Source organism: Podarcis filfolensis (genome assembly GCF_964270895.1).
Source record: "Podarcis filfolensis genome assembly, chromosome: 8".
In the NCBI taxonomy this organism is placed as follows: domain Eukaryota; kingdom Metazoa; phylum Chordata; class Lepidosauria; order Squamata; family Lacertidae; genus Podarcis; species Podarcis filfolensis.
The window spans coordinates 71,337,373-71,364,073 of NC_139611.1; the positions used below are offsets into that span (position 1 = coordinate 71,337,373).

Here is a 26,701-nt window from a genome sequence, read left to right on the forward strand (position 1 = left end):
AGGGTGCAAGGGACTAAAATAGGTGTGTTGTCTTGCTCTCTTTCATCCAGAGGCTGAGCCAGCTGCAGAATTTTATTAAATTCAGCGGACTTATTTCACTGCAAAAGTTGCCATATTTCAAAAAGTAAAAACCAGGACACCCTGAAAGTTATGGAGACCCCAACATTGTTGAGCTTCTTTTTTTAGGAAAACACTGAAATTGTTGAGTTTTTCTTCGGAAAACCCCAAAGGAGGGCATAGGAGAGGTTCAGTGGTTGCAGCTGCCAAAGGATCTTGGGTATCTTTGTACAGTACAGTGGTACCTCAGGTTAAGTACTTAATTCGTTCCGGAGGTCCATACTTAACCTGAAACTGTTCTTAACCTGAAGCACCACTTTAGCCAATGGGGCCTCCCGCTGCTGCCGTGCCACCGGAGCACGATTTCTGTTCTCATCTTGAAGCAAAGTTCTTATCCTGAAGCACTATTTCTGGGTTAGCGGAGTCTTTAACCTGAAGCTTATGTAACCTCAAGCGTATGTAACCTGAGGTACCACTGCAGATGGCAACGTATGACCCATTAAGAGTATGCCCCAGGTGGATATTTCATGGGCAGTCCTTATACAGGCTCCTGGAAACACTGACTTTCTCATTTAAAAGTACCTACGAAGTGGTCTGAGGGTTGTATGCTCCTTCTATGTTCCCCTCCTCATTCCCCCCCATTTAAGCCCCCCTCCCTGAGTGGATTGCCACTTGCTTTCAGTGCACATTGAGCAGGCCCCTTGAAAGTGGCAGAACTTGATGTTGTTCAGTGGACAGCATTCACCCCTGCTTCATAGAGGCCTGGCAATCCCATAGAATTCAGCTTCCGCTGTGTGCCACAGTCCACTGCTGAAAAACCTTCTCTGAATTTACCCAGAATATTCTGTAGAAATATCTACACAGACATATAGGACCAGAGTGTTTTTAAAAATTCAGTTAAATTTCATTCTGTGTGTATTTGTGTGTGTTTTAGCTGCCTTTTATGTTGTGTGGTCAACACTGTACGTGGAAATATTAACCAGCTCAAATATGTGTTGGAAGTGTAAGGAAAAGGAGGGGACATTTTACCATATGTGGTGGGACTGTATTGAAATTAAAAAAAATTGGGAAATGATATACAGTGGTACCTCGGGTTACATACGCTTCAGGTTACAGACTCCGCTAACCCAGAAATAGTATCTCGGGTTAAGAACTTTGCTTCAGGATGAGAACAGAAATCGTGCTCCGGTGGCACAGCAGCAGCAGCAGGAGGCCCCATTAGCTAAAGTGGTGCTTCAGGTTAAGAACAGTTTCAGGTTAAGAATGGACCTCCAGAACAAATTAAGTACTTAACCCGATTGTACCACTGTACAATGAATTGAAGAAATTGTTCCATCTAACATTTGTTAAGAAACCTGAAACATTTCTGTTAGGGATTGTAGGAAAAGTCTTGCCAAGGAAGGTGAAAAATATCTTTATGTATGCGACAACTGTGGCAAGAGTCCTAATAGCACATGGATGGAAGAATGAGGATACCACAACTATAGAACTATGGCAAGAGAAACTGATGGACTATGCAGAATTGGCAAAACTGACACATAAACTACGGGAAAAGGATAACTGACTTTTAAGATGAATGGGAACCTTTTACAAAGTACTTAAAGAAGCAACAAAGTGAACTGGACTCCTTGGTAGGCTTTCAATAAACACTCACAAACTTTTTTTTGACAATAATCAGTCAGATAAATTAAGGATTTACACAATTTTGTAACATGCAGAGAATAGCATCTGTAAAGAAACCAGAGATTGGAGCTGAGGGAAGTCAGGGGGGAAGGGGAGGGTGGGTCGTCTTATGGGAGGGGGAAATGGGGGGGGGGATTCAGGATGATATGTTTTAAGATAATATGTTTTGTTCAAATTCCTAATAAAAAATATTTTTTAAAAAACCATTGTATGTGGAAATATTAGGTTCCACTGGGACCCGTAACTAGAATTCTGTGCCCCACCTGGAATGTTAGATTTTATGGATGAATGTTAAAGGATCCAGTTGAACCTGTCTTTCTCTCCAGCCATGAGGAAATGCAAATAACACACTTCTGGGATGAGGATAAAGGGAGCCTATATATGGGGATGAAAATAACTCAATTGTGGGATGCACAGCACCCTTCTGCAGGTGAGTATATGCTAAATGATGGTCATGCCCTGCATTTCTGGATGATTTGAGGATGACCATTGCAGACAACATGGCAAGGCTGGCAGTAGACATTTCCATGTTTGATATTGGAATTAGAAGAAAATGGGAACATCACAACATTTAGTGGGTTTAGATTCTGGACCAAACTAGGGCCAGAGAATATCTCGCTCTTCAGATGTTGTTGGGCTCCAATATGGCTTGTCCTCATGAATGATGGGAGTTGTACTCCAGCCATAATTGAGTTCAGCTGGGGAATTCAGCATAGATTGAACTCCAGTTGGCTCTCGTAGAATCTGAGAATGTTTAAACTTTGGCTGGATCATGTTCATTGGTTTTAGCTGCCACCTTGCAAATTTCATCTAAGGATAGAGGGTTTTAGCCTATTCATAGGATCCAGCTCGTAGGTGCTGAGGTCCCTTCACACCCCCATTAAATATTTGAGGGGGCCAGGGGCTTGCCATTCAAATGGTGTGCATGTGCCATGTCTTGTGATCGATTATGTGAGGCAGGGCTTACTGCCCCCCCCCAATATTTTATTCAGGTTGGCATCCCTGAGCCTATAGAAGCAAATGCAACAACATAGCTTTATAGGTCTTTTAAGGAGCTACAGAGTTTCTTACTGTTCTCCTTAACTTCCTTTGTCCTTCAGCACAGCCCCTATTTCAAACGAAACTAAACACCCATCTAGCCCAACAACCTGGTCTCATGGGTCCCAGCAGATGCCTATGGGAAACATGCAGGCAGGACCTGTGTGCAACTGCGCTCTCCCCACTTGTGCTCCCCAGGAACTGGCCTCCAGAGGCATATGGCTCATGCTGGCCATGGATGGGCTTAACTTTCATGAAGGACACCCTTAGTCTTTAGTCGGGGAAGTCGGCTCTCGCTTAAGGAGGTGGGGATTGGGGAGGCACAATCTAGCCACCACTATAATGGACACCCTTAATTGCTTGCATGGGAGGCAGGGAGGGCCGCCATCTTGGATGGCTTTAAAAGGGGATTAGCCAAATCTGCTACATTGTGGCTAATACCCACAATGGAGATGTCAAAGAGAGTGTAATTTTGAATTCCAGTTGTGGAGAAACACAGGTGGGCAGAGTGCTGGTGCGTTCATATCTCGCTTGCCCGTTTCTCTCAGGCACCTGTTCGGCTACTGTGAGAACAGGATGCTGGACTAGATAGGCCATTGGCCTGATCCAGCAGGCTCTTCTTAGGTTCTTAAGTTAGTCTTCAGGGAGCCTCAGGAGTGTTTTGTTCCTACATGCCAAGATGGAGAGACTCTTTGGAGATAAGTTCACAGTAACCTTTGGGAGGTGACAGCAGTGTGACACACCCATGGAGCATGGGTAGGCAAACTAAGGCCCAGGGGCCAGATCCGGCCCAATTGCCTTCTAAATCTGGCCTGCGGACAGTCTGGGAATCAGCGTGTTTTTACATGAGTAGAAGGTGTCCTTTTATTTAAAATGCATCTCTGGGTTATTTGTGAGGCATGGGAATTCATTCACTTTTTTTTCTTTCCAAAATATAGTCCGGCCCCCCACAAGGTCTGTGGGACAGTGGACCAGCCCCCTGCTGAAAAAGTTTGCTGACCCATGGTCTGGAACAATAATAAACTAGCTCTGTTTAGTGGTGGCTGATGCCCATTGTGATTGGATCAGCAAAGGCAGGGAGGCTAACAGGCAAAGGCAAAAATATCGACAGATGGAACTGATTGCTGCTAGATTTATCCCCATCTCCTTCCCTGCGGAGTTCTAGGAGGGAAACCAAGACTAAGAAGGAGGACACTGACAGCCAGGCTTGGTTGCAAATATGAAGGCAGGCAGGCAGGCAGGCAGATTCTGGCTGAGGACAGTGCCCCATAAGCTCCAGTCTCCATACCCCATTAAGTTACCCCATATGTAACCACTCGACCACTTCAACCAGCAGAATTCGCACTTTTACAGGTGCCGCATAATACTCACACCACATGTGTAAGAACTTGATTGTTTACTGTGGCAGCACTGAAACGTTGGAACTCCTTGCCTATTGATATCAGGCAGGTTCCTTCACCGTATTCTTTTGGGTGCCTGCTGAAGATACTATTATTTAGTAAAGCCTGTCCAGTTTGTATGAGTTTTAATTTGTTTTAGGCTATTTTATTGTAGCCTTAACTTTCTATATGTCTTAAATGATGGTTGCATTTTTAAAAAAGTAATAATTCTGTCGCTTTATATTTTATCTTTTCTGTAAACGCCTTTGAGGTCTTTTCTACAGTCAAGTGATATATATATATCTGGTGAAATAATACAAAAATAAATAATATCCAAACACGATTTCTTCTCTCTCTTTCCTTGTCCAGCCATGGGGAGGACAAGCTTCTTCCTCATCTGCCTTTGGGTCTGGAACTCAGCATTCTGGGGTGAGTATTAATGAGAATGGAGGCAATGGCTTCCAACTGAAGAAAACAGGTGGGAGAACAATATGCTTTTGTAATTAGAAGGCAAATAATATTTCTCTCTCTCCCCCAATGGCCTGACAGGCACCTGGGAGCTTCCAAGAGCTCTGGAATGTTGATGTATCAACTGAGAAAAGAAAATGGGGCAGGGGAGGTATAGGGAAAACAGGGAGGCTGCTCAGTTTCCTAGCAGATAAATGTGAGTCAGGGGCATAGCAGGGAAGGCTTGCTGGGGTGAGCGTCCAAGGAACATTTTTCTTGGGAGTGTGCTGCTTATGCCACCCTCCCTGAGCCAGCCCTCCGCCATGGAGCTGGCTTGGGAGGGCGGTGGGAGGAGGACATGACAGCCATGCATCCTCCGATCCCAGGCCCTCAAAGGTGAGGCTGGGATCAAAGGGTGCATGGCATCCTTCTCACGCCACCCTCCCTGAGATCCCAGCCTCGCAAAGCGCTGCAGGGCCAGGAGCACTTTGCAAGGCTGGGATCATTCCAGCCTCACAAAGTGGCTCGGGGCTGGTGTTGCTCTGGCTCTGGCTGAGCTAGTGCATGGCAGCTCTGTTTGCCCATCACATTCTGCCCCCGAAACGCATGCCCCCCAGTCACTGGCAGAGGAAGGTGAGGGTGGGTGGGGGGCACCGCCCTGGGTGCCATCCCTGGGGGAGGGTGACAAAATCCTCTGGGCGGATCGGTGGAGTGGCGCTCGCCCCCCTGCCACTGCTGTGATCATGGCGGTGGGCTTGCGGCAGTGCTGTGCACGGATCACAGCAGCAGCGCCATGCGTGGATCCCAGCAGTGGTGCCATGCGCAGATCGTGGAGGTGGGATCGCGGCAGTGCCCCCGTGGACAGATCGTCCTGCCCCTACCTCTCCGGATGCCGTGACAGGTAGCTATACCCCTGCCCCCAGTGCTATGGAAACACACTCCACCACTGACGTGAGTATCTGGTAGAGGAGGAGAACTTGGTTGCAGAGGAAATGTTTGCTGGAATGTTTCAGGAGGAAGGAGGAAGGCTGTGGTTTAATGATAAAACATTTGCAGAAGATCCCAGGTTCACTACCTACAACCTTCAGTTAGGGGTTTGAGAGAACCCTCTTTCTTTCTTTCTTTCTTTCTTTCTTTCTTTCTTTCTTTCTTTCTTTCTTTCTTTCTTTCTATTTTCTTTACGAAACAGATGCTTTTTAAAAAAAGAAAAACCTGAAGAAAAGAAGAAAAAGCAAAAAAAGAAAATAGTATACCGCTATTACAATTGTTAACAGTTAAAAATGACCATTTTTAACCTACTGCCTTTTGTATAAATGACTTCCAAATTTCAGTATACTTGTCATTGCAGAGTCTATGTCTATAAGCAACCCATTCATAAATGGGAAGTGAAGTCAGGTCTTCAATCCATTGAATAAATGGAGCTTTATATTTATCTTTCCAATGCAGCATTATCAGTCTTTTGGCCATAGAGAATCCATTTACGCTGTCTGGTTGTCAAATTCCCTACAGTAGGCATACAGTTCAAAAGAATATTATCCTTTGAAAATTTTAGCTTTTTCCACACAGTCATATTTATATAATCCATGACTTCCCCCCAAAACTTACTAAGTATAGGACGTTATAAAAACATATGTTATAAAGAAGCATTACACTTATTACAGCTCCAACAAAATGATGTCTTAGACAATCCTGTTCTATACAAATGTAGTGGAGTCCGATAACTTCTAAATATTATTTTCTGTTGTATAAGTTGTAACATAAGGTCCCCTGACACCCTTGCTATAGGAGTTAAAACACTCCAGTTATCTAGGAAACATAGGAATTCCCAGTGCTTTCTCTCTTTTTTTGCTAATAATAATAATAATAATAATAATAATAATAATAAAAAATTTTATTTATACCCCGCCCTCCCTGGCCAGAGCCAGGCTCAGGGCAGCTAACACCAATAAAATCACAGTAAAACCCCAATTTAAAATACAGGTTAAAATGCAATTTAAAATGCAGCCTCATTTTAAAGTAGCTGATAAATCAAGACCATAAGGGGAGGGAAACATAAGGGTCAGACCGAGTCCAAACCAAAGGTCAGGTGGAACAGCTCTGTCTTGCAGACCCTGCAGAAAGATGTCAAGTCCCGCAGGGCCCGAGTCTCTTGTGACAGAGTGCCGGGGCCAGTGCTGACCCTAGCCCTAGTTGAAACCAATCTAACCTCCTTGAGACTCAGGACCTCCAAAGTGTTGTTATTTGTGGACCTTAAGGTCCTCCGCGGGGCATACCAGGAGAGGCGGTCCCATAGGTACGTGGGTCCTAGGCCGCATAGGTCTTTAAAGGTCAAAACCAGCACCTTAAACCTAGGTAGAAAAAAAGGTGCTCACTCAGAAGACCAACCCCAGAGCCAAATGAGGATCTCTTTGGGTTCTGGGGAGAGTCTCCTTGCCAGCCAGAGACTTGTTGAGGCTCCTCAGCTGTGGCCTGGTGAGCCTTCTGTGTCTCAGCTGAGCAGCTTACTGAAGCCCCATGCCCCTCTGGTTCACGTCTAGGTGTAGGATAGAGAAGGGTGTGTGAGCGGGCGTAGAAACTGGCCTACTGTGGAAGGGTAAGATTTACATTTGCTGCTCTGCCCACATTTGCCTCTGGCCCAGCCCAGCCTGCCCTGGGGCTCTCAGAAAGTTGCCTAGAGTGAAATGTGGCTCTTACAAATCCTTAGAAATGAACACATGAGAAATTGATGTGGACCAGAGCCATCCATTTCTACCTCAGTGGGAGTACACAGCCCTTGTCCTGGCTAGATGAAGACCTGGATGAGAGCATTCATTTTAGGGGGCAAGGGAATACATTGAGAGGTTGATATTGCAAACAGAAGGCTGGAGGAGACTGAGATCATTCTAACTCAGCATGTCTAACCTTACAATATCCTTTACCACCCTCTTCTTCACTCTCTTTTCTGCCGGCCCTTATAGTTACCTGCCTCGGTAGGAGCTTTGGGACACATTTTGCCACCTCCTTTATGCAGAATTTTGACCAGCAAGGCAAGCTTGAAGTGCAGATCATCGCTTACTCTGACTCGACCACCGTGACAGTCTCTGTCCCTTGTGAAGGCTGCCCGCAGGAAGAGAACTTTGAAAGAAGGCTCACTGTCGATAAGGGGAAGATGGTGCAAGTTGAGCTCCCAAATTTTGCTGAAATCATCGGCAGCAAAGTTTTCTCTAGCGTTGTCCAGATCCAGTCAGACAAAGATGTGTCGGTGGTGTCCTTGAGCTCCAAGCCTTACAGCACAGAAACTGCTCTGCTCTACCCTGTGAGCAGTTTAGGGACTGAGCATTATGTTGTGGGTCCTGCCATAGGCCCTACAGGATATTTACAAGAGTTTGCTGTCTTAACTACCCAGGGACCTAATGTGGTCGTTATCCACCTGACGAGCCCAGTGACCTTCAATGGGCAAACATACACCGCAGGAAGTAAACTGAGTGTGACACTAAATGCTTTCACTGGAGTCCAGTTGCAAGGAAAAGGTGATCTCTCCGGCACTAGGATTGTCTCTCAGCTACCAGTGGCTGTCCTGTCCGGCCATGCCTGTTCGTGGAGGTACACTAAATGCAACCATGTCTTTGAGCAGCTCCTGCCCGTGTCCAACTGGGGGAAGACGTTTGTGGCCCCTCCTATACCTTGGCAGACCAAAACTGACACCCTTTATGTCTCAGCATCCCAAGCCACCATCCTGAACTACCAGATGGGTACATCAAAGCAGACGATAAGCCTGGGAGGTGGGCAGATCCGGCAGATTCAGATCTCACCCCAAACCCCAATCTACCTCTCGGCCGATGTTCCGGTACAGGTGCTCCTCTATAGTAATGGTGGGAGCACCCAGTCTTTTAGCTACGACACCTTCTTGATAGGGATTCCAGACATTGAAAGTTACAGCCTCTCGTACAATGTGAATGGGCAAGTCGGCTTTCAGAACTCTATTCTTTTGGTGGTGAAGAGTTTGGAGACTGGTGGTCTCACAGTGAATGAGAATCTCCTGAGCGGAGTGAAGTGGAGTCCAGTTCCTGGCTCAGAGTACTCTTGGGGGAGCTATGACCTGCCAGATATACTTGTGCCCTACATAGTGGCAAACCCCCTGTCCCATTTTTGCGTCATCAGTGTGGGCATTGCAAATATGAATGGCTATGGGTCGTGTGGTGCTGGCAGAGACCGTAAGTAGAAGGTTCCAAAGCTTATCCATGTGTTTGCTGTCTTTTTATCCTGCTTTTAAGACAAGGAATAATAATAAAATACATGAGGGCTCTGACAAAGAAAGGGAAGCAGAGGGAAAAGTTAGAAAGGGCAGATTGGTTCTTCAAGGTAAGAGCAAGGTAGGGAGTTACAAGAGAGTGCTTATATCCAGTTCAGACCAGGCACGTCTTCCTTTGCTAGCATTGACAGCCAGAGTCCATTGGGACTGGTGGAGACAGAAGGCAGAGAGGTCAAAAGTAGGTGGAGTTGAATCAATGACAGGTGGGGCAAGCTAACTCGAGGTTAGTCCTCATCCTTCTGGCTTCTGAGTTATACAAATGCTACACTAAGGAGGAAGGTGACACTCAGAGCCATCCTCTGGACTAGATGCAATTAAGAATGGAGGCAAGTGGAAGCTGGCTGAGGGCAGACTCAGGTTGGCGGGGCAATGACCCTTGTGCCCCACTAGGTCAGCCTCCACTCTAGTGTTCTTTCTTCAATAGCAGTTGAAGGCTCTTGTTCCTTCGGCCAATGGTTGGGGTTAGGGTGTCTTTCTGTTCCATTCTGTAGTTCCAGGACCACAGACAGGTAGAGCTGAGCACAATGGTACCTTAGTTGTTGAATGGCTTGACTCCTGAATGCCGCAAACCTGGAAGTAGGTGTTCCAGTCTGCAAACGTTTTTTGGAAGCTGATCATCTGACGCGGCTTCTGTGGCTTCCGATTGAGTGCAGGAAGCTCCTGCAGCCAGTCAGAATCTGCGCCTTGGTTTTCGAACGATTCCAGGAGTCAAACGGACTCCCAGAATGGATGAAGTTCGACAACCAAGGTGCCACTGTAGGCTTTAAGGTAGAGAGGGGGGAAGCAAGCACCCGTTGCTTCTTTGGTTGATTGATGGGGCCAGGTTGGTCTTCCCCCTGCCTTGACTTTCTTCCTGGCATGCAGGGGCTACAGCCTCTCAGTAGCCTCAGGACTCTTCTGTTACCAATTTCCAGAAGACAACTCAAAAAACTTGTACGCTATGTGGGGATTCATGCTGCAGAGAGTGGGAGGTCATTCAGAAGTGGGTAGCACCCCCCTCAGCACTGAAATGGCTACACATACAGCTGTGGGACCCCTGCTGTCAGTGCCAGGTTCATGGGGGAGGGCAATTCACTTGGGCTTCTAATCTCAGTCAATGCCCCCATTCAGAGTAAGAGTGAAAAGAAATGTCTTCTGTTTAAATCAGGGATGAGGAATCTGTGTCCCACCAGGTGTCATGGGCTCCAGTTCCCATCATGCCTGATCATTGGCCTTGCCTGTTATGGTTGATGGGACTTGAAGTCCAAAACCATATAGAGGGACAAAGGTTCCCCATTCCTAGTATAAATAACGCCTAGTCTCACTAAGCAGGAGCAGCACTAGGGGGCAATGTGGTGCAGGTATCAGTCATTGATTGTAGACCTATAGTAAGATTTAAGAGATTTGACGCAATTTGCTTGCAATAATTTTTATTCTCCTCATTTATTTTAAAGATAATGCTCATAATTTTGAAAGCAACTGAGTTTAGGGATAGTAGATGAAGCGATGTGCAATACGGCATCCAAGTTAAAAAGTTTCCATTGTTGCGATAATATTAATCAGCATGTTTAATTTAATAGTTTCAAGATCTGAAAAAGTGTTTGAAACTAAAAATATGAAGCTATGCTAAATCTTCAAAGTGGTAGCAAACTTTGTATGAATTCTAATTGGTTCAGAGTGCTGGCAAATAACTTCCTCCCTCCTGTCCTTAGCTGAACCAGAACTCACCTGTAGCAATGTGCTGTGCCGTAGAGGCATGGTGTGCAAGATGATAAATGGTCAACCGCACTGTGTGCCATCCTCTAATGCTACCTGCTGGGCAATGGGTGATCCGCACTACAAGACTTTTGACGGACGCAAGTATGACTTCCAAGGCACTTGCACCTACACTTTTGTCAAGACACGTGCTGAAACCTTTGGACTCCCATCTTTCCATATCTTTGCCAAGAATGAAAACCGGGGGAACAAAGCAGTGTCCTATGTGACCGTGGTGACAACTGAGGTTTATGGGTATACCATCACCATGACCAGATCAGAAATTGGTTTTGTACAGGTGAGTGATGATCGATTCAGAGTTGATTCAGAAGGAAGGTTCAATGCCACTTACGAGTCCATGACAGCCATGTGAGCTGATGGTTACTGCACATGTTCAAGGTGTAAAACAAAAGACTGGTGACATTTTTAGGCCCTGCCATCTTGACTTATGAGACATCTTTACATATAAGCCACCAGCAAATTTGTACCTGGCATTGCTAGGGAAGCAGAAGAAACCAAAGGATCAGTGCAGCTTCTGAAGGTTCCTTCCATGATTCAAAATGCCAGCCACTCACATCCAAAGAAAGAGGAAAACCTGCTCATGGATCTCAGGAACAAACATGTCCAATTTGGTTCAAATCCATGCAGTTTTTTAAGGTTCGTGGCATCCAGATGGTGTCCAATCGTATCTAAAAAATAGCCAAAACCTGTAGCCCAATAGATGGAGATTCAAGCTTAGCTTAGCTTAGCTTAGCTTCTGCTGCTACACATGAGCAAAAGGTGATTTTACCCTCTTGTGTCTTTCTTCCTCTGTAATACAGGTCAATGGTATCCGGGCACACTTGCCCATTTATCTGAGGGATGGGAACTTGCAAATTTTGCAGGTTGGCACTTCTGTCATACTTTCCACGGACTTCCAGCTGAAGGTATCTTACGACTGGAGTCACCATCTCCGCGTCACCATCAGCAGTGCTTATCAGGAGGCTGTCGGTGGCCTTTGTGGGAATTATAATGAGAATCCCAGCGATGATTTTGAAACCCCTGCAGGCACCACAGCCCCTAACATCCCGGCCTTTGGTGAAAGCTGGGAGGTGACGACTATTGGCAGCCTTTGCTGGCATGATTGCAATGGGCCATGTAAGCCTTGCGAATCCGATCAGGCCCAGAGGTATGAGTCAGAGGCCTACTGTGGTCTGCTAACCAAGGTTTCCAATGGCCCCTTTGCTTCTTGCCATGCCAAGGTGTCCCCCACAATCTACTTTACAAACTGTGTGTTTGACGTCTGCTCCACCGAAGGCAACAAACAGTCCTTGTGTGATGCCCTGGCAGCCTATGCCGATGCCTGTCAGAGCGCGGGAGCCCAAATTGGTGACTGGAGAAGGGACTCTGGATGCTGTGAGTATGCAAAGCACGGAAAAGAAGGGGATGAACTAACTGAAGGGGGTCTTGTTTCAGATGGGGGTCTTAAAGGTGAGCGGTCTCCTAAATAACAAGCCACCGTTCCCAGGATTCTCTGGGGGAAATCATAATTCTTAAAGTGGTCTAAAAGTGCTATGAATGCATAGTGGGGATGTGATCCAATATAAATGCACAGTAGTGCTCTCAGTGTAGGAACTGGGTGGCAGGGCAGAAGACCAGGTTCCACTTCTCAAGATTTGTATTCAGAATCCACCTGCTGTGTTAGTCCATGTTGCCAGTAGGGTCAACATAACATCACCACTGTGACCCACCCAACCCCTTCTCTTCCCTACAGACCTGGACTGCCCTCCGAACAGCCAGTACCAAATCTGCGGAACAGCCTGCCCAGCCACCTGCATGGATGACCAAATTCAAGGGCCAAAGCTCTGCCCAGCTGTGTGTGTCGAAGGCTGCCAGTGCCTTGAGGGTTTTGTGCTGAGCCAAGGATCATGCATCCCCAAGAGCAGCTGTGGTTGTCTGTACGAAGGGCGCCCCTATGCCCCCAATGAGGCTTTCTGGGCGGATGACATGTGCCAGAAGCGTTGTGTGTGCAACCCGACCAGGAGGGTGGTGGAGTGTGCAGCTAGTGCTTGCAAACCAACGGAACGGTGTCAAGTGGTCAAAGGCGTGCGGGGATGCTATCCGACTGGCAACAGCACCTGCTCTGCATCCGGGGATCCCCACTACTTGAGCTTTGACAAAAAGAGATTTGATTTCCAAGGGCCCTGTGCCTATGTGCTTGCTGAGGTTTTCAACGGACCCCTGGAACTGGAAGGGTTCAGCGTCTATGTTCAGAATGAATACCGGGGAAATACTGCTGTGACCTGGACCCGGAGTGTTCAAGTCAACGTCTATGATGTTGAGATTATAGTCAGCAGGCAATATTCAGGCAAAGTCTTGGTAAGTCTGGCTAACATTGGGATATCATTATGATAGTGATTAGTCCCCTCTGGTGCAATTTGAAGAGGACTGTTGCATTGTGGCCACTGCCTGCTGGCTGAGAGCCAACGAAAACTAATTCTGACCACATCCCTATTAAGTTGTGGAAGGACTACACTGGGGCATATACCAGTGGGAGTTTGGCTTTCCAACCAGGCAGGAGCACTCAAGGGGGGTTCAAATTGGGGGCTGGGGCTGGGTGTGTGAACGCAGAAAGGTCAAAGGTGTCAGATAGAGACTTGCACGGCCACACTAGACCCCTGGACTGGAGTTTGCCACACCTCCTGTTGAGATTATGGGGGTGGGAAACAAGAGCTCCAAATATCCTTTTCATGTTTTCAACAGCAGCATCTTATCCTGTCTGCCTAGGTCGAAGGCTTGCTCACCTTCCTTCCCTATAGTGCAGCTGGAGGAAGAATCAAGTTATACAGGAGGGGCCAGGATGCTGTGATTGAGACTGACTTTGGCCTCGTGGTGACTTTTAACTGGGACAGCAAGGTGTCAGTCACGGTGCCCAACACCTATGCCGACATCCTGCGTGGCCTGTGTGGAAACTTCAACGGGAAACCTGAAGATGATGCCCTTGTGCCTGGGAGCATTCTCATTCCCGATAGGCCAGTATTTGGCGGCAGTGGAATTGAGAACATTGATCCAAAATGCAAGGAGATAGTGGACCCCAAATGTCCAGGGATGGAAGAATTAGCTGTCCAGCAGCGTGCAGCGGGCCAGGAATGTGGGCTTATTGTGGCCAAGGATGGGCCCTTCCGGGAGTGCCACGGCCAGGTTGACGAAGAGGGCGCCTTCCAAGATTGCATTTACGACTATTGTTTCTACAAGGGACGCTATGCCTTCATGTGCGCGGCCATCGCCAGCTATGCCGCAGACTGCCGAGCTGTTGGGGTCACCATATACCCCTGGAGGTCTGCAACCTTCTGCCGTGAGTGCTCCATTGTTTGAAGCAGTTCCTCCTGGGAAGGTCAAGTTCATTTCCAGTAGAGTCTGGGGGCAGATAATGAGAGGAGGGAACAGTGCAGATAAAATAACAGTTTAGAAACAGGGGAGAAGAAAGGAGAGAAGAGGTAACTCTCCAAGCCCACCAGACAGACTTTCATCATCTCCCTTCTATGTTTCCCTTTTAACAAAGAAATCACTCTCAAATTGTCTATTTAAACACACACGCTCACACGTTTAATCAAATAAATGTCTTGCCCAGGCTACAGGGCTTTAGACAGATCCAAGCAACCATCCCTTAAAGTTGTAAAAATTCATAGTCCAATTCAAAATACAGTGTGCTCTCTGCTGGAAAAGTGTGACAGGAAGATTCCGCTTCGATTGTTCCCCCTCCTGCCAGAAAAGGTGAGAGAATATGATATCATACCATCCCCTGTTTGTGACTCTAGCAACCATGCACCTGTGATGTGGCTTCACATTGATCCTCTCATAGCAGTGATGGCAGGATTCGTAGTGAGCAAGGCAGGGAGGTCAACAGTAGTTGGAGCCAGAAACAATGAGAAACGGAAACAACAAATTCTAGTTTTCTCCCCATCCTCCTCCTTGCAGCGTTTTACGGGGCAACACAAAAACTTAGGAGAGAAGCTGGCAGCTATTGCCACCCACTGCAATGGTTGGAAGTATGAAGACACTCAGGTGGGGCTGGGTAAAGCCAGGCTGAGTTTAGTGGGGCAGGTCCATATTGTCCCGAATGGACCGGCCTCTACTGCTTTGTAGATGCAAGATTTGCACCAGACCACTAAAGCATAACATTGGCTAAACTCTCTGTATTGCACTTGCAGCCCTACCTTGTCCGCTCAACAGTCACTATGAACATTGCGCCAAGGCCTGTGACCAGACCTGCAGCAGCCTGCATGTCCCGCCTCGATGCCCGGAGAAGTGCGAGGAGGGCTGTGTGTGCAATGAGGGCTTCGTCAAGAGTTCTGACACTTGCGTCCCTATGTCTGAGTGTGGCTGCTTCTACAAGGGACGCTACTATCCAGCCTTGGAAGATTTCTATCCAACTTGTGAGGAACGTTGCAGGTGCCAGGCTGGTGGAAACGTGGTGTGTGTTACCGCTCCCTGCACCCCCAATGAAGAATGCAAAACGGTGGAAGGGTTCCGCAAGTGCCACGCAGTTGGAAACGCCACCTGCTCGGTGGTTGGTGATCTCTATCTGTCCTTTGATGGCCGAATCATTAACTTCCAGGGCACCTGCACCTACCTCTTGACCAAGTTGCAGAAGCCAACCCAGAGCTTGAAACCCTTAGTTGTTATTATCGAGAATGAGCCTTGGGGCAATGGGAAGATCACACTTCCCACGATGGTCTATGTGGAGGTCCTTGACAGGCAGCTTGTTTTGCTGAGGAACAAATGGGGAGTAGTGCTGGTGAGTCTCTTCATGCTGCTAAATCGACAAGCTTGGTGGGGTGGGCGTTCATCTCCTACTCACTCTGTAGCCAGGATCAGGCCACCCGCTAATCATCCTGAGATATTTGCCTACGGGTTAGAAGATTGTTTTGGAGATGATTTGCTCATCATCCTTCTTTTAGGGCCAGAGTAGAATAAGTAGTTTTCACACTCATAACTACTGTGTGAATGGTTCTAAGATGTCAATTGCAGGCTCGGTAGCATGATCCAAGTTTGCCCCCTGATGGGTGAGTATGTGCAGTAGGGAAGCCTTACACATCATCATAATCACCCCCACCCACTGCTAAACTTTCAAATCTGAATCATCCCCTCCCTGTGTTTGCTCCTTGCATTGGAAAAGAGATCCCATTTGAGTGAATGGAAGCTTTCCTTCTCTAGTCCAACAGAAATAGCAGCTGCAGATGACCCATCCTGTTTTGGGACTATGACAAAGCGCAAAAATGTTAAAGACCCTACCTCTCCCGCCGAGGTCCATTCCATGAGAGCTTGCAATATATTTTTCAGTCCACAGCTGCTAATTGTGTGAATGGCATCTTGGCTAGATTGGCCCTTATTCTGCATAGCACACCCTACTCAGTAGGCTAATCCCCTTTATTTTTCCAGGTGGATGGAGTATTGCAACGCCTCCCTGTGAATCTTTTGTCTGGGCATCTCAGAATCTTTCAGCACGGGATCAGTATCACAATAGACTCCACCTTTGGCTTTGCACTGACCTACGACCTGTATTCCCACGTGAGGGTCACTATTCCCAGCATCTACCAGGACCACGTAGGCGGCTTGTGTGGGAACTACAATGGAGACCAAAGTGACGATCTTCAGCTCCCTGATGGCACCGTGGTCACTGATGAGAATGAATTTGGTGCCGCCTGGAAAATTCCAGTCCTGGGCGTACCCTGCACGGATGGGTGTGGTGCAGAGGGCTGCTCGGTTTGTGAGGAGGAGAAGAAAGAAGCTTTCAAACAGCCCAGCTCCTGTGGGCTCCTCACTGCATCCAATGGTCCATTCAGTGCGTGCCATGCCATAGTGAACCCCGAGCCATATCTGAACAACTGCATCAATGACCTGTGTGTAGGAGGTGGTGACCAACAGATCCTGTGCCAGAGCCTCCAGAGCTACATGAAAGCCTGCCAGGAGGCCAGGGTCACTATTGAGCCTTGGAGAAGTGCAACCTTCTGCCGTGAGTACCAAGAAACCTTGATTCTGCTTTCCCTTCTTTCCAGTGGTGGTTGGTACCCACTGAGACAGGCAAGGCACAAGGCAAGGAGACTAGGAGTAAGTGGTGCCTGAGGCAATGACGGGCAGAGCCATTGCCGACTTGTTGTAAGTAAAAAGGTGTTGCAAGCAAGCAAGGACCACTTGGGGTCTGACTGAGGTTGTTGGGCTAGCATCTCATCATCTCTAATGGATCAACCTCCATCGCTTCCTTCCACTTCTCCAAGGGGCAAATCTCATTGGTGCTGTGACCTGGTCTTTTTGTTGACTAGCATTGCTGTGGCCAGCATCACATATGCCCATCCAAAGCAGGCAGGTTTAATTCTGCTGCTTCTGCTATATGCGGGACCCCCCGATTAACCCTCTGTGTCCCTTTTCTTGTAGCCGTGACTTGCCCTGCCAACAGTTATTATACCACTTGTTCCAACATCTGTGAAACCAACTGTGCTGGACTGACTGACCACATTCGATGCCCAGAATACTGTGTCGAGGGCTGCCAGTGTGATCCTGGCTTCTTCTTTGATGGCCTCAAATGCATCTCCTTGGATGAGTGTGGCTGCTTTGAGCGTGGCAGATATTTCCCGGTATGTGGAGAGGGAGGCAGTGGTGGTGATGGGGACAGTATTGGATTGCCTATACACAACCCTTTTTGCCAGGCATCTCTGGTTAAACTATGGAATTCACTCCCACAAGAGGCAGTGATGGCCACTAACTTGAATGGTTGTGAAAGAGGATTAGACATATTTCCGGAACAGAAATCTATCCATGGCTATTAGTCATGATGGCTAGCTTCTATCTCTGCTGCTGGAGCAAGAATGTTGTTGTACTCAGATTTGGCTTGCAGACTTCTTATAGGGCTTTTTGTTGGCCAGCATGGGAACAGAATTCTGGTCTCGATGCCCAGTGGCCAGATCAAGCCCAGCTTGTCTTAAGTTTTCAATGGTGGTTTCCTTTACTATGGATATCTGTCTTTTCCAAGTGGTCCTAGGCTGTGTTCTCTGACCCTTTCCCCCTGTATGCTATTGTCATCTCTTGATCCCTTGATGGAATTCACTCCCACAAGAGGCAGTGATGACCTGAATGGTTGTGAAAGAGGATTAGACATATTTCCGGAACAGAAATCTATCCATGGCTATTAATCACGATGGCTAGGTTCTATCTCTGCTGCTGGAGCAAGAATGTTGTTGTACTCTTGCAAACTTCCTATAGGGCTTCTTGTTGGTCACTGTGAGAACAGAATTCTGGTCTCGATGCCCAGTGGCCAGATCAAGCCTGGCTAGTCTTACGTTTTCAATGGTGGTTTCCTTTACTATGGAAATCTTTTTTTTCCCAAGTGGTTCTAGGCTGTGTTCAATGACCCTTTCCCCCTTTATGCTATTGTTATCTCTTGATCCCTAGCCTAATGAACCTGTGGTGCTCAATGACTGTAAGGAGAAATGCATCTGCACTGCAGCTGGAGGGTTCAGGTGTGAGGCCATCACTTGCCAAGGAGAAGAAACTTGTGAGGTGATCGATGGCGTCATGCGATGCCACAAGAAAGGTGACTTGTGATGATTACTTTTCTCCATGAACAGAGGGATTTTTGGATTCCCTGTACTCTCTTGGATTCCTGCGAAATAGGCAAGGAGTGCTGGGCATTATGAATTCAGCCCTCCACTGGTGGCGATGGGCACTTCCTTTGAAACGTAAAAAGACTTTCAGAGATGCAGTACTTGTCAAGACTGTAGCAGCACATCGAGATGGAATAGAACATTCCCTCCCCACGGTTCCAAAACTGTGTTGGCCTCCTCAATGCTGCTCTGCAGAGAACAGTGATTCATTGTAATCTTATAGCAAGTTGTGAGAGATGTGACCCCCTCATCTGTTTGCTTGCAGAATTTTAAAATTATTATTCTCTTCTTTCATTTTTAAAGTAGGGTTTCCAATTCTGAATCCCTGGATTTAGGGATATTAGATGCAATAGTGTATCAGACGTTAGAAACCTGATATTCTTTCAATAATATTAATAATGATGATGTAGGAAGCTTTCCTTCAACTCCAATAGGTTTACAGGCAACTAACTTTCTCCCTCCTGTCCTTAGTTGTACCACCACCCAGCTGTACCATTGTAAAGTGCCGAAGAGGCATGGTGTGCAAGATGATAAATGGTCAACCGCACTGTGTGCCATCCTCTAATGCTACCTGCTGGGCAATGGGTGATCCGCACTACAACACTTTTGACGGACGCAAGTATGACTTCCAAGGCACTTGCACCTACACTTTTGTCAAGACACGTGCTGAAACCTTTGGACTCCCATCTTTCCATATCTTTGCCAAGAATGAAAACCGGGGGAACAAAGCAGTGTCCTATGTGACCGTGGTGACAACTGAGGTTTATGGGTATACCATCACCATGACCAGATCAGAAATTGGTTTTGTACAGGTGAGTGATGATTGATTCAGAGTTGATTCAGAAGGCAAGTTCAATGCCACTTACGAGTCCATGACGGCCATGTGAGCTGATGGTTACTGCACATGTTCAAGGTGTAAAACAAAAGACTGGTGACATTTTTAGGCCCTGCCATCTTGACTTATGAGACATCTTTACATATAAGCTGCCAGCAAATTTGTACCTGGCATTGCTAGGGAAGCAGAAGAAACCAAAGGATCAGTGCAGCTTCTGAAGGTTCCTTCCATGATTCAAAATGCCAGCCACTCATATCCAAAGAAAGAGGAAAACCTGCTCATGGATCTCAGGAACAAACATGTCCAATTTGGTTCAAATCCATGCAGTTTTTTAAGGTTCGTGGCATCCAGATGGTGTTCAATCATATCCAAAAACAGCCAAAACCTGTAGTCCAATAGAAGCTTAGCTTAGTTTAGCTTCTGCTGCTACACATGAGCAAAAGGTGATTTTACCCTCTTGTGTCTTTCTTCCTCTGTAATACAGGTCAATGGTATCCGGGCACACTTGCCCATTTATCTGAGGGATGGGAACTTGCAAATTTTGCAGGTTGGCACTTCTGTCATACTTTCCACGGACTTCCAGCTGAAGGTATCTTACGACTGGAGTCACCATCTCCGCGTCACCATCAGCAGTGCTTATCAGGAGGCTGTCGGTGGCCTTTGTGGGAATTATAATGAGAATCCCAGCGATGATTTTGAAACCCCTGCAGGCACCACAGCCCCTAACATCCCGGCCTTTGGTGAAAGCTGGGAGGTGACGACTATTGGCAGCCTTTGCTGGCATGATTGCAATGGGCCATGTAAGCCTTGCGAATCCGATCAGGCCCAGAGGTATGAGTCAGAGGCCTACTGTGGTCTGCTAACCAAGGTTTCCAATGGCCCCTTTGCTTTTTGCCATGCCAAGGTGTCCCCCACAATCTACTTTACAAACTGTGTGTTTGACGTCTGCTCCACCGAAGGCAACAAACAGTCCTTGTGTGATGCCCTGGCAGCCTATGCCGATGCCTGCCAGAGCGAGGGAGTCCAAATTGGTGACTGGAGAAGGGACTCTGGATGCTGTGAGTATGCAAAGCACGGAAAAGAAGGGGATGAACTAACTGAAGGGGGTCTTGTTTCAGATGGGGGTCATAAAGGTGAGCGGTCTCCTAAATAACAAGCCACAGTTCCCAGGATTCTCTGGGGGAAATCATAATTCTTAAAGTGGTCTAAAAGTGCTATGAGTGCATAGTGGGGATGTGATCCAATATAAATGCACAGTAGTGCTCTCAGTGTAGGAACTGGGTGGCAGGGCAGAAGACCAGGCTCTCATTCTCAAGATTTGTATTCAGAATCCATCTGCTGTATTAGTCCATGTTGCCAGTAGGGTCAACATAACATCACCACTGTGACCCACCCAACCCCTTCTCTTCCCTACAGACCTGGACTGCCCTCCGAACAGCCAGTACCAAACCTGCGGAACAGCCTGCCCAGCCACCTGCATGGATGACCAAATTCAAGGGCCAAAGCTCTGCCCAGCTGTGTGTGTTGAAGGCTGCCAGTGTCTTGAGGGTTTTGTGCTGAGCCAAGGATCATGCATCCCCAAGAGCAGCTGTGGTTGTCTGTACGAAGGGCGCCCCTATGCCCCCAATGAGGCTTTCTGGGCGGATGACATGTGCCAGAAGCGTTGTGTGTGCAACCCGACCAGGAGGGTGGTGGAGTGTGCAGCTAGTGCTTGCAAACCAACGGAACGGTGCCAAGTGGTCAAAGGCGTGCGGGGATGCTATCCGACTGGGAACAGCACCTGCTCTGCATCTGGGGATCCCCACTACTTGAGCTTTGACAAAAAGAGATTTGATTTCCAAGGGCCCTGTGCCTATGTGCTTGCTGAGGTTTTCAACAGACCCCTGGAACTGGAAGGGTTCAGCGTCTATGTTCAGAATGAATACCGGGGAAATACTGCTGTGACCTGGACCCGGAGTGTTCAAGTCAACGTCTATGATGTTGAGATTATAGTCAGCAGGCAACATCCCGGCAAAGTCTTGGTATGTCTGGCTAACAGTGGGATATCATTATGGTTATGATTAGTCCCCTCTGGTGCCATTTGCAGAGGACTGTTGTGTTGTGGCCACTGTCTGCTGGCTGACAGCCAATGAAAACTAATTCTGACCACATCCTCCTCCCTATTAAGTTGTGGAAGGACCACACTGGGGCATATACCAGTGGGAGTTTGGCTTTCCAACCAGGCAAGAGCACTCAAGGGGGGTGCAAATCGGGGGGCTGGGTGTGTGAACGCAGTATGGTCAAAGGTGTCAGATAGAGACTTGCACGGCCACACTAGACCCCTGGACTGGAGTTTGCCACACCTCCCGTTGAGATTATGGGGGTGGGAAACAAGAGCCTCAAATATCCTATTCATTTTTTCAACAGCAGCATCTTCTCCTGTCTTCCTAGGTCGAAGGCTTGCTCACCTTCCTTCCCTTTAGTGCAGCTGGAGGAAGAATCAAGTTATATAGGAGGGGCCAGGATGCTGTGATTGAGACTGACTTTGGTCTCGTGGTGACCTTTAACTGGGACAGCAAGGTGTCAGTCACGGTGCCCAACACCTATGCCGACATCCTGCGTGGCCTGTGTGGAAACTTCAACGGGAACCCTGACGACGATGCCCTTGTGCCTGGGAGCATTCTCATTCCCGATAGGCCTGTATTTGGCGGCAGTGGAATTGAGAACATTGACCCAAAATGCAAGGAGATAGTGGACCCCAAATGTCCAGGGATGGAAGAATTAGCTGCCCAGCAGCGTGCAGCAGGCCAGGAATGTGGGCTTATTGTGGCCAAGGATGGGCCCTTCCGGGAGTGCCACGGCCAGGTTGACGAAGAGGGCGCCTTCCAAGATTGCATTTACGACTATTGTTTCTACAAGGGACGCTATGCCTTCATGTGTGCGGCCATCGCCAGCTATGCCACAGACTGTCGAGCTGTTGGGGTCACCATATACCCCTGGAGGTCTGCAACCTTCTGCCGTGAGTGCTCCATTGTTTGAAGCAGTTCCTGCTAGGAAGGTCAAGTTCATTTCCAGCAGGGTCTAGGGGCAGATAATGAGAGGAGGGAACAGTGCAGATAAAAGAACAGTTTAGAAACAGGGGAGAAGGAATGAGAGAAGAAAGAGGTAACTCTCCAAGTCCACCAGACAGACTTTCATCATCTCCCTTCTATGTTTCCCTTTTAACAAAGAAATCACTCTCAAACGCACACACTCACACGTTTAGTCAATTATATGTCTTGCCCAGGCTACAGGGCTTTAGACAGATCCAGACAACTATCCTTTAAAGTTGCAAAAGTTCATAGTGCAATTCAAAATACAGTGTGCTCTCTGCTGGAAAAGTGTGACAGGAAGAAGAAGATTCCATTTTTGATTGTTGCCCCACCTGCCAGAAAAGGTGAGAGAATATGATATCATACCATCCCCTGTTTGTGACTCTAGCAACCATGCACCTGTGATGTGGCTGCACATCGATCCTCTCTTAGCAGTGATGGCAGGATGTGTAGGGAGCAAGGCAGGGAGCTCAAGAGTAGTTGGAGCCAGAAACAATGAGAAACGGAAACAACAAATTCTAGTTTTCTGCCCATCCTCCTCCTTGCAGGGTTTTACGGGGCAACACAAAGACTTAGGGGAAGGAAGCTGGCAGCTATTGCCACCCACTGCACTGGTTGAAAGTAAGAAAGCACTCAGGTGGGGCTGGGTAAAGCCAGGCCGAGTTTGGTGGGGCAGGTCCACATTGTCCTGAATGGACCAGCCTCTACTTCTTTGTAGATGCAAGATTTGCACGAGACCACTAAAGCATAACATTGGCTAACCTCTCTGTTTTGCACTTGCAGCCCTACCCTGTCCGCTCAACAGTCACTATGAACATTGTGCCAAGGGCTGTGACCAGACCTGCAGCAGCCTGCATGTCCCGCCTCGATGCCCAGAGAAGTGCGAGGAGGGCTGTGTGTGCAATGAGGGCTTCGTCGGGAGCTCTGACACTTGCGTCCCTATGTCTGAGTGTGGCTGCTTCTACAAGGGACGCTACTATCCAGCCTTGGAAGATTTCTATCCAACTTGCGAAGAACGTTGCAGGTGCCAGGCTGGTGGAAATGTGGTGTGTGTTACCGCTCCCTGCACCCCCAATGAAGAATGCAAAATGGTGGAAGGGTACCGCAAGTGCCACGCAGTTGGAAATGCCACCTGCTCGGTGGTTGGTGACCTCTATCTTTCCTTCGATGGCCGAATCATTAACTTCCAGGGCACCTGCACCTACGTCTTAACCAAGCTGCAGAAGCCAACCCAAAGCTTGAAACCCCTAGTTGTTATTGTCGAGAATGAGCCTTGGGGCAATGGGGAGATCACACTTCCCACGATGGTCCATGTGGAGGTCCTTGACAGGCAGCTTGTTTTGCTGAGGAACAACTGGGGAGTAGTGCTGGTGAGTCTCTTCATGCTGCTAAATCGACAAGCTTGGTGGGGTGGGCGTTCATCTCCTACTCACTCTGTAACCAGGATCAGGCCACCCGCAAAGCATCCTGAGATATTTACCTAAGGGTTAGAAGATTGTTTTGGAGATAATTTGCTCATCATCCTTCTTTTAGGGCCAGAGTAGAAGCAGTAGTTTTCACACACATAACTACTGTGTGAATGGTTCTAAGATGTCAGTTGCAGGCTCGGTAGCATGATCCAAGTTTGCACCCTGATGGGTGAGTATGTGCAGTCGGGAGTCCTAACACATCATCATCATCACCATCACCCCCACCCACTGCTAAACTTTCAAATCTGAGTCATCCCCTCCCTGTGTTTGCTCCTTGCATTGGAAAAGAGATCCCATTTGAGTGAATGGAAGCTTTCCTTCTCTAGCCAAACAGAAATAGCAGCTGCAGATGACCCATCCTGTTTTGGGACTATGACAAGGCACAAAAACATTAAAGACCCTACCTCTCTCGCCGAGGTCCATTCCATATGAGCTTGCAATATATTTTTAAGTTGCCAGCTGCTAATTGTGTGAATGGCATCTTGGCTAGATTGGCATTTACCGTATTTTTCGCCCTATAGGACGCACTTTTTCCCCTCCGAAAATGAAGGGGAAATGTGTGTGCGTCCTATGGGGCGAATGCAGGCTTTCGCTCACCGACCCCTCTCGCTCTCCAGGCTTCAGGAAGCTATCCGCTAGCCGTGGGAGACGCAGCTCTCCCACAGCTAGCGGAAAGCTTACCGGCACCCAGAAGCTCTACGCTTCGCGAAGCTCGGGCTTCCCCCGCCCCAGCCCCGCACCTGGGGGGGGGGGAATAATTTTTTTCTTTATTCCCCCCCAAAAAAACTAGGTGCGTCCTATGGGCCGGTGTGTCCTATGGGGCGAAAAATGCGGTATTCTGCATAGCACACCTTACTCAGTAGGCCAATCCCCTTTATTTTTCCAGGTGGATGGAGTATGGCAACGCCTCCCTGTGAATCTTTTGTCTGGGCATCTCAGAATCTTTCAGCACGGGATCAGTATCACAATAGACTCCACCTTTGGCTTTGCACTGACCTACGACCTGTATTCCCACGTGAGGGTCACTATTCCCAGCATCTACCAGGACCACGTAGGCGGCTTGTGTGGGAACTACAATGGAGACCAAAGTGACGATCTCCAGCTCCCTGACGGCACCGTGGTTACTGATGTGAATGAATTTGGTGCCGCCTGGAAAATTCCAGTCTTGGGCATATCCTGCAGGGATGGGTGTGTTGCAGAGGGCTGCTCAGTTTGTGCGGAGGAAAAGAAAGAAGCTTTCAAACAGCCCAGCTCCTGTGGGCTCCTCACTGCATCCAATGGTCCATTCAGTGCGTGCCATGCCATAGTGAACCCCGAGCCATATCTGAACAACTGCATCAATGACCTGTGTGTAGGAGGTGGTGACCAACAGATCCTGTGCCAGAGCCTCCAGAGCTACATGAAAGCCTGCCAGGAGGCCAGGGTCACTATTGAGCCTTGGAGAAGTGCAACCTTCTGCCGTGAGTACCAAGAGAACCTTGATTCTGCTTTCCCTTCTTTCCAGTGGTGGTTGGTACCCACTGAGACAGGCAAGGCACAAGGCAAGGAGACTAGGAGTAAGTGGTGCCTGAGGCAATGACGGGCAGAGCCATTGCCGACTTGTTGTAAGTAAAAAGGTGTTGCAAGCAAGCAAGGACCACTTGGGGTCTGACTGAGGTTGTTGGGCTAGCATCTCATCATCTCTAATGGATCAACCTCCATCGCTTCCTTCCACTTCTCCAAGGGGCAAATCTCATTGGTGCTGTGACCTGGTCTTTTTGTTGACTAGCATTGCTGTGGCCAGCATCACATATGCCCATCCAAAGCAGGCAGGTTTAATTCTGCTGCTTCTGCTATATGCGGGACCCCCCGATTAACCCTCTGTGTCCCTTTTCTTGTAGCCGTGACTTGCCCTGCCAACAGTTATTATACCACTTGTTCCAACATCTGTGAAACCAACTGTGCTGGACTGACTGACCACATTCGATGCCCAGAATACTGTGTCGAGGGCTGCCAGTGTGATCCTGGCTTCTTCTTTGATGGCCTCAAATGCATCTCCTTGGATGAGTGTGGCTGCTTTGAGCGTGGCAGATATTTCCCGGTATGTGGAGAGGGAGGCAGTGGTGGTGATGGGGACAGTATTGGATTGCCTATACACAACCCTTTTTGCCAGGCATCTCTGGTTAAACTATGGAATTCACTCCCACAAGAGGCAGTGATGGCCACTAACTTGAATGGTTGTGAAAGAGGATTAGACATATTTCCGGAACAGAAATCTATCCATGGCTATTAGTCATGATGGCTAGCTTCTATCTCTGCTGCTGGAGCAAGAATGTTGTTGTACTCAGATTTGGCTTGCAGACTTCTTATAGGGCTTTTTGTTGGCCAGCATGGGAACAGAATTCTGGTCTCGATGCCCAGTGGCCAGATCAAGCCCAGCTTGTCTTAAGTTTTCAATGGTGGTTTCCTTTACTATGGATATCTGTCTTTTCCAAGTGGTCCTAGGCTGTGTTCTCTGACCCTTTCCCCCTGTATGCTATTGTCATCTCTTGATCCCTAGCCTAATGAACCTGTGGTACTCAATGACTGTAAGGAGAAATGCATCTGCACAGGAGCTGGAGGGTTCAGGTGTGAGGCCATCACTTGCCAAGGAGAAGAAACTTGCGACGTGATCGATGGCATCATGCGATGCTACAGGATAGGTAACTTTTGATGATTGCTTGTTCTTGTGAACAGAGGGATGAACACTGTTGGATTCTCTATATTTTCTTGGGTTCCTTATTGATAGGGCATTATAGATTCAGCCCTCCATTGGTGCCAATGGGAACGTTTAAAATTTTAAAAAAGCACTTTTCAAGGTCGTTCAATCCCCAGCAACTCCAGGTCAACCATGAAATGTCCCTTGCCTGAAATCTTGGAATGCCACTGCCAGTGAGCATAGACAACATATTGCTAGATTGACCAATGGCTCTGACTATTGCAGTTTCCAATGTTTCTAAGTAGGGAGTCACAGTTCACAGTGCAACAATAAAAGGTTATTTACAAAATAGAAAAGGCTTCAAGGGGAGCAACAAAGAT

The 26,701-nt window shown here is 47.8% G+C and overlaps 1 protein-coding gene across 1 annotated transcript; it reads left to right on the top strand.

Annotated features, from left to right (window-relative positions):
- Positions 1–4,526: 4,526 nt before the first annotated feature.
- LOC310768529 (IgGFc-binding protein-like) lies at positions 4,527–25,916 on the top strand (the record flags this gene model as incomplete). Its single annotated transcript, XM_083626679.1, has 17 exons — positions 4,527–4,586; positions 7,562–8,797; positions 10,587–10,927; positions 11,451–12,024; positions 12,383–12,987; positions 13,396–13,963; positions 14,820–15,406; positions 16,051–16,624; positions 17,044–17,243; positions 18,058–18,199; positions 18,741–19,081; positions 19,589–20,162; positions 20,521–21,125; positions 21,535–22,102; positions 22,959–23,545; positions 24,531–25,104; positions 25,525–25,916. The coding sequence occupies exons 1-17, from the start codon at positions 4,529–4,531 to the stop codon at positions 25,914–25,916; spliced, it is 8,526 nt and encodes a 2,841-aa protein (XP_083482805.1). The 5' UTR covers positions 4,527–4,528.
- Positions 25,917–26,701: the final 785 nt, after the last annotated feature.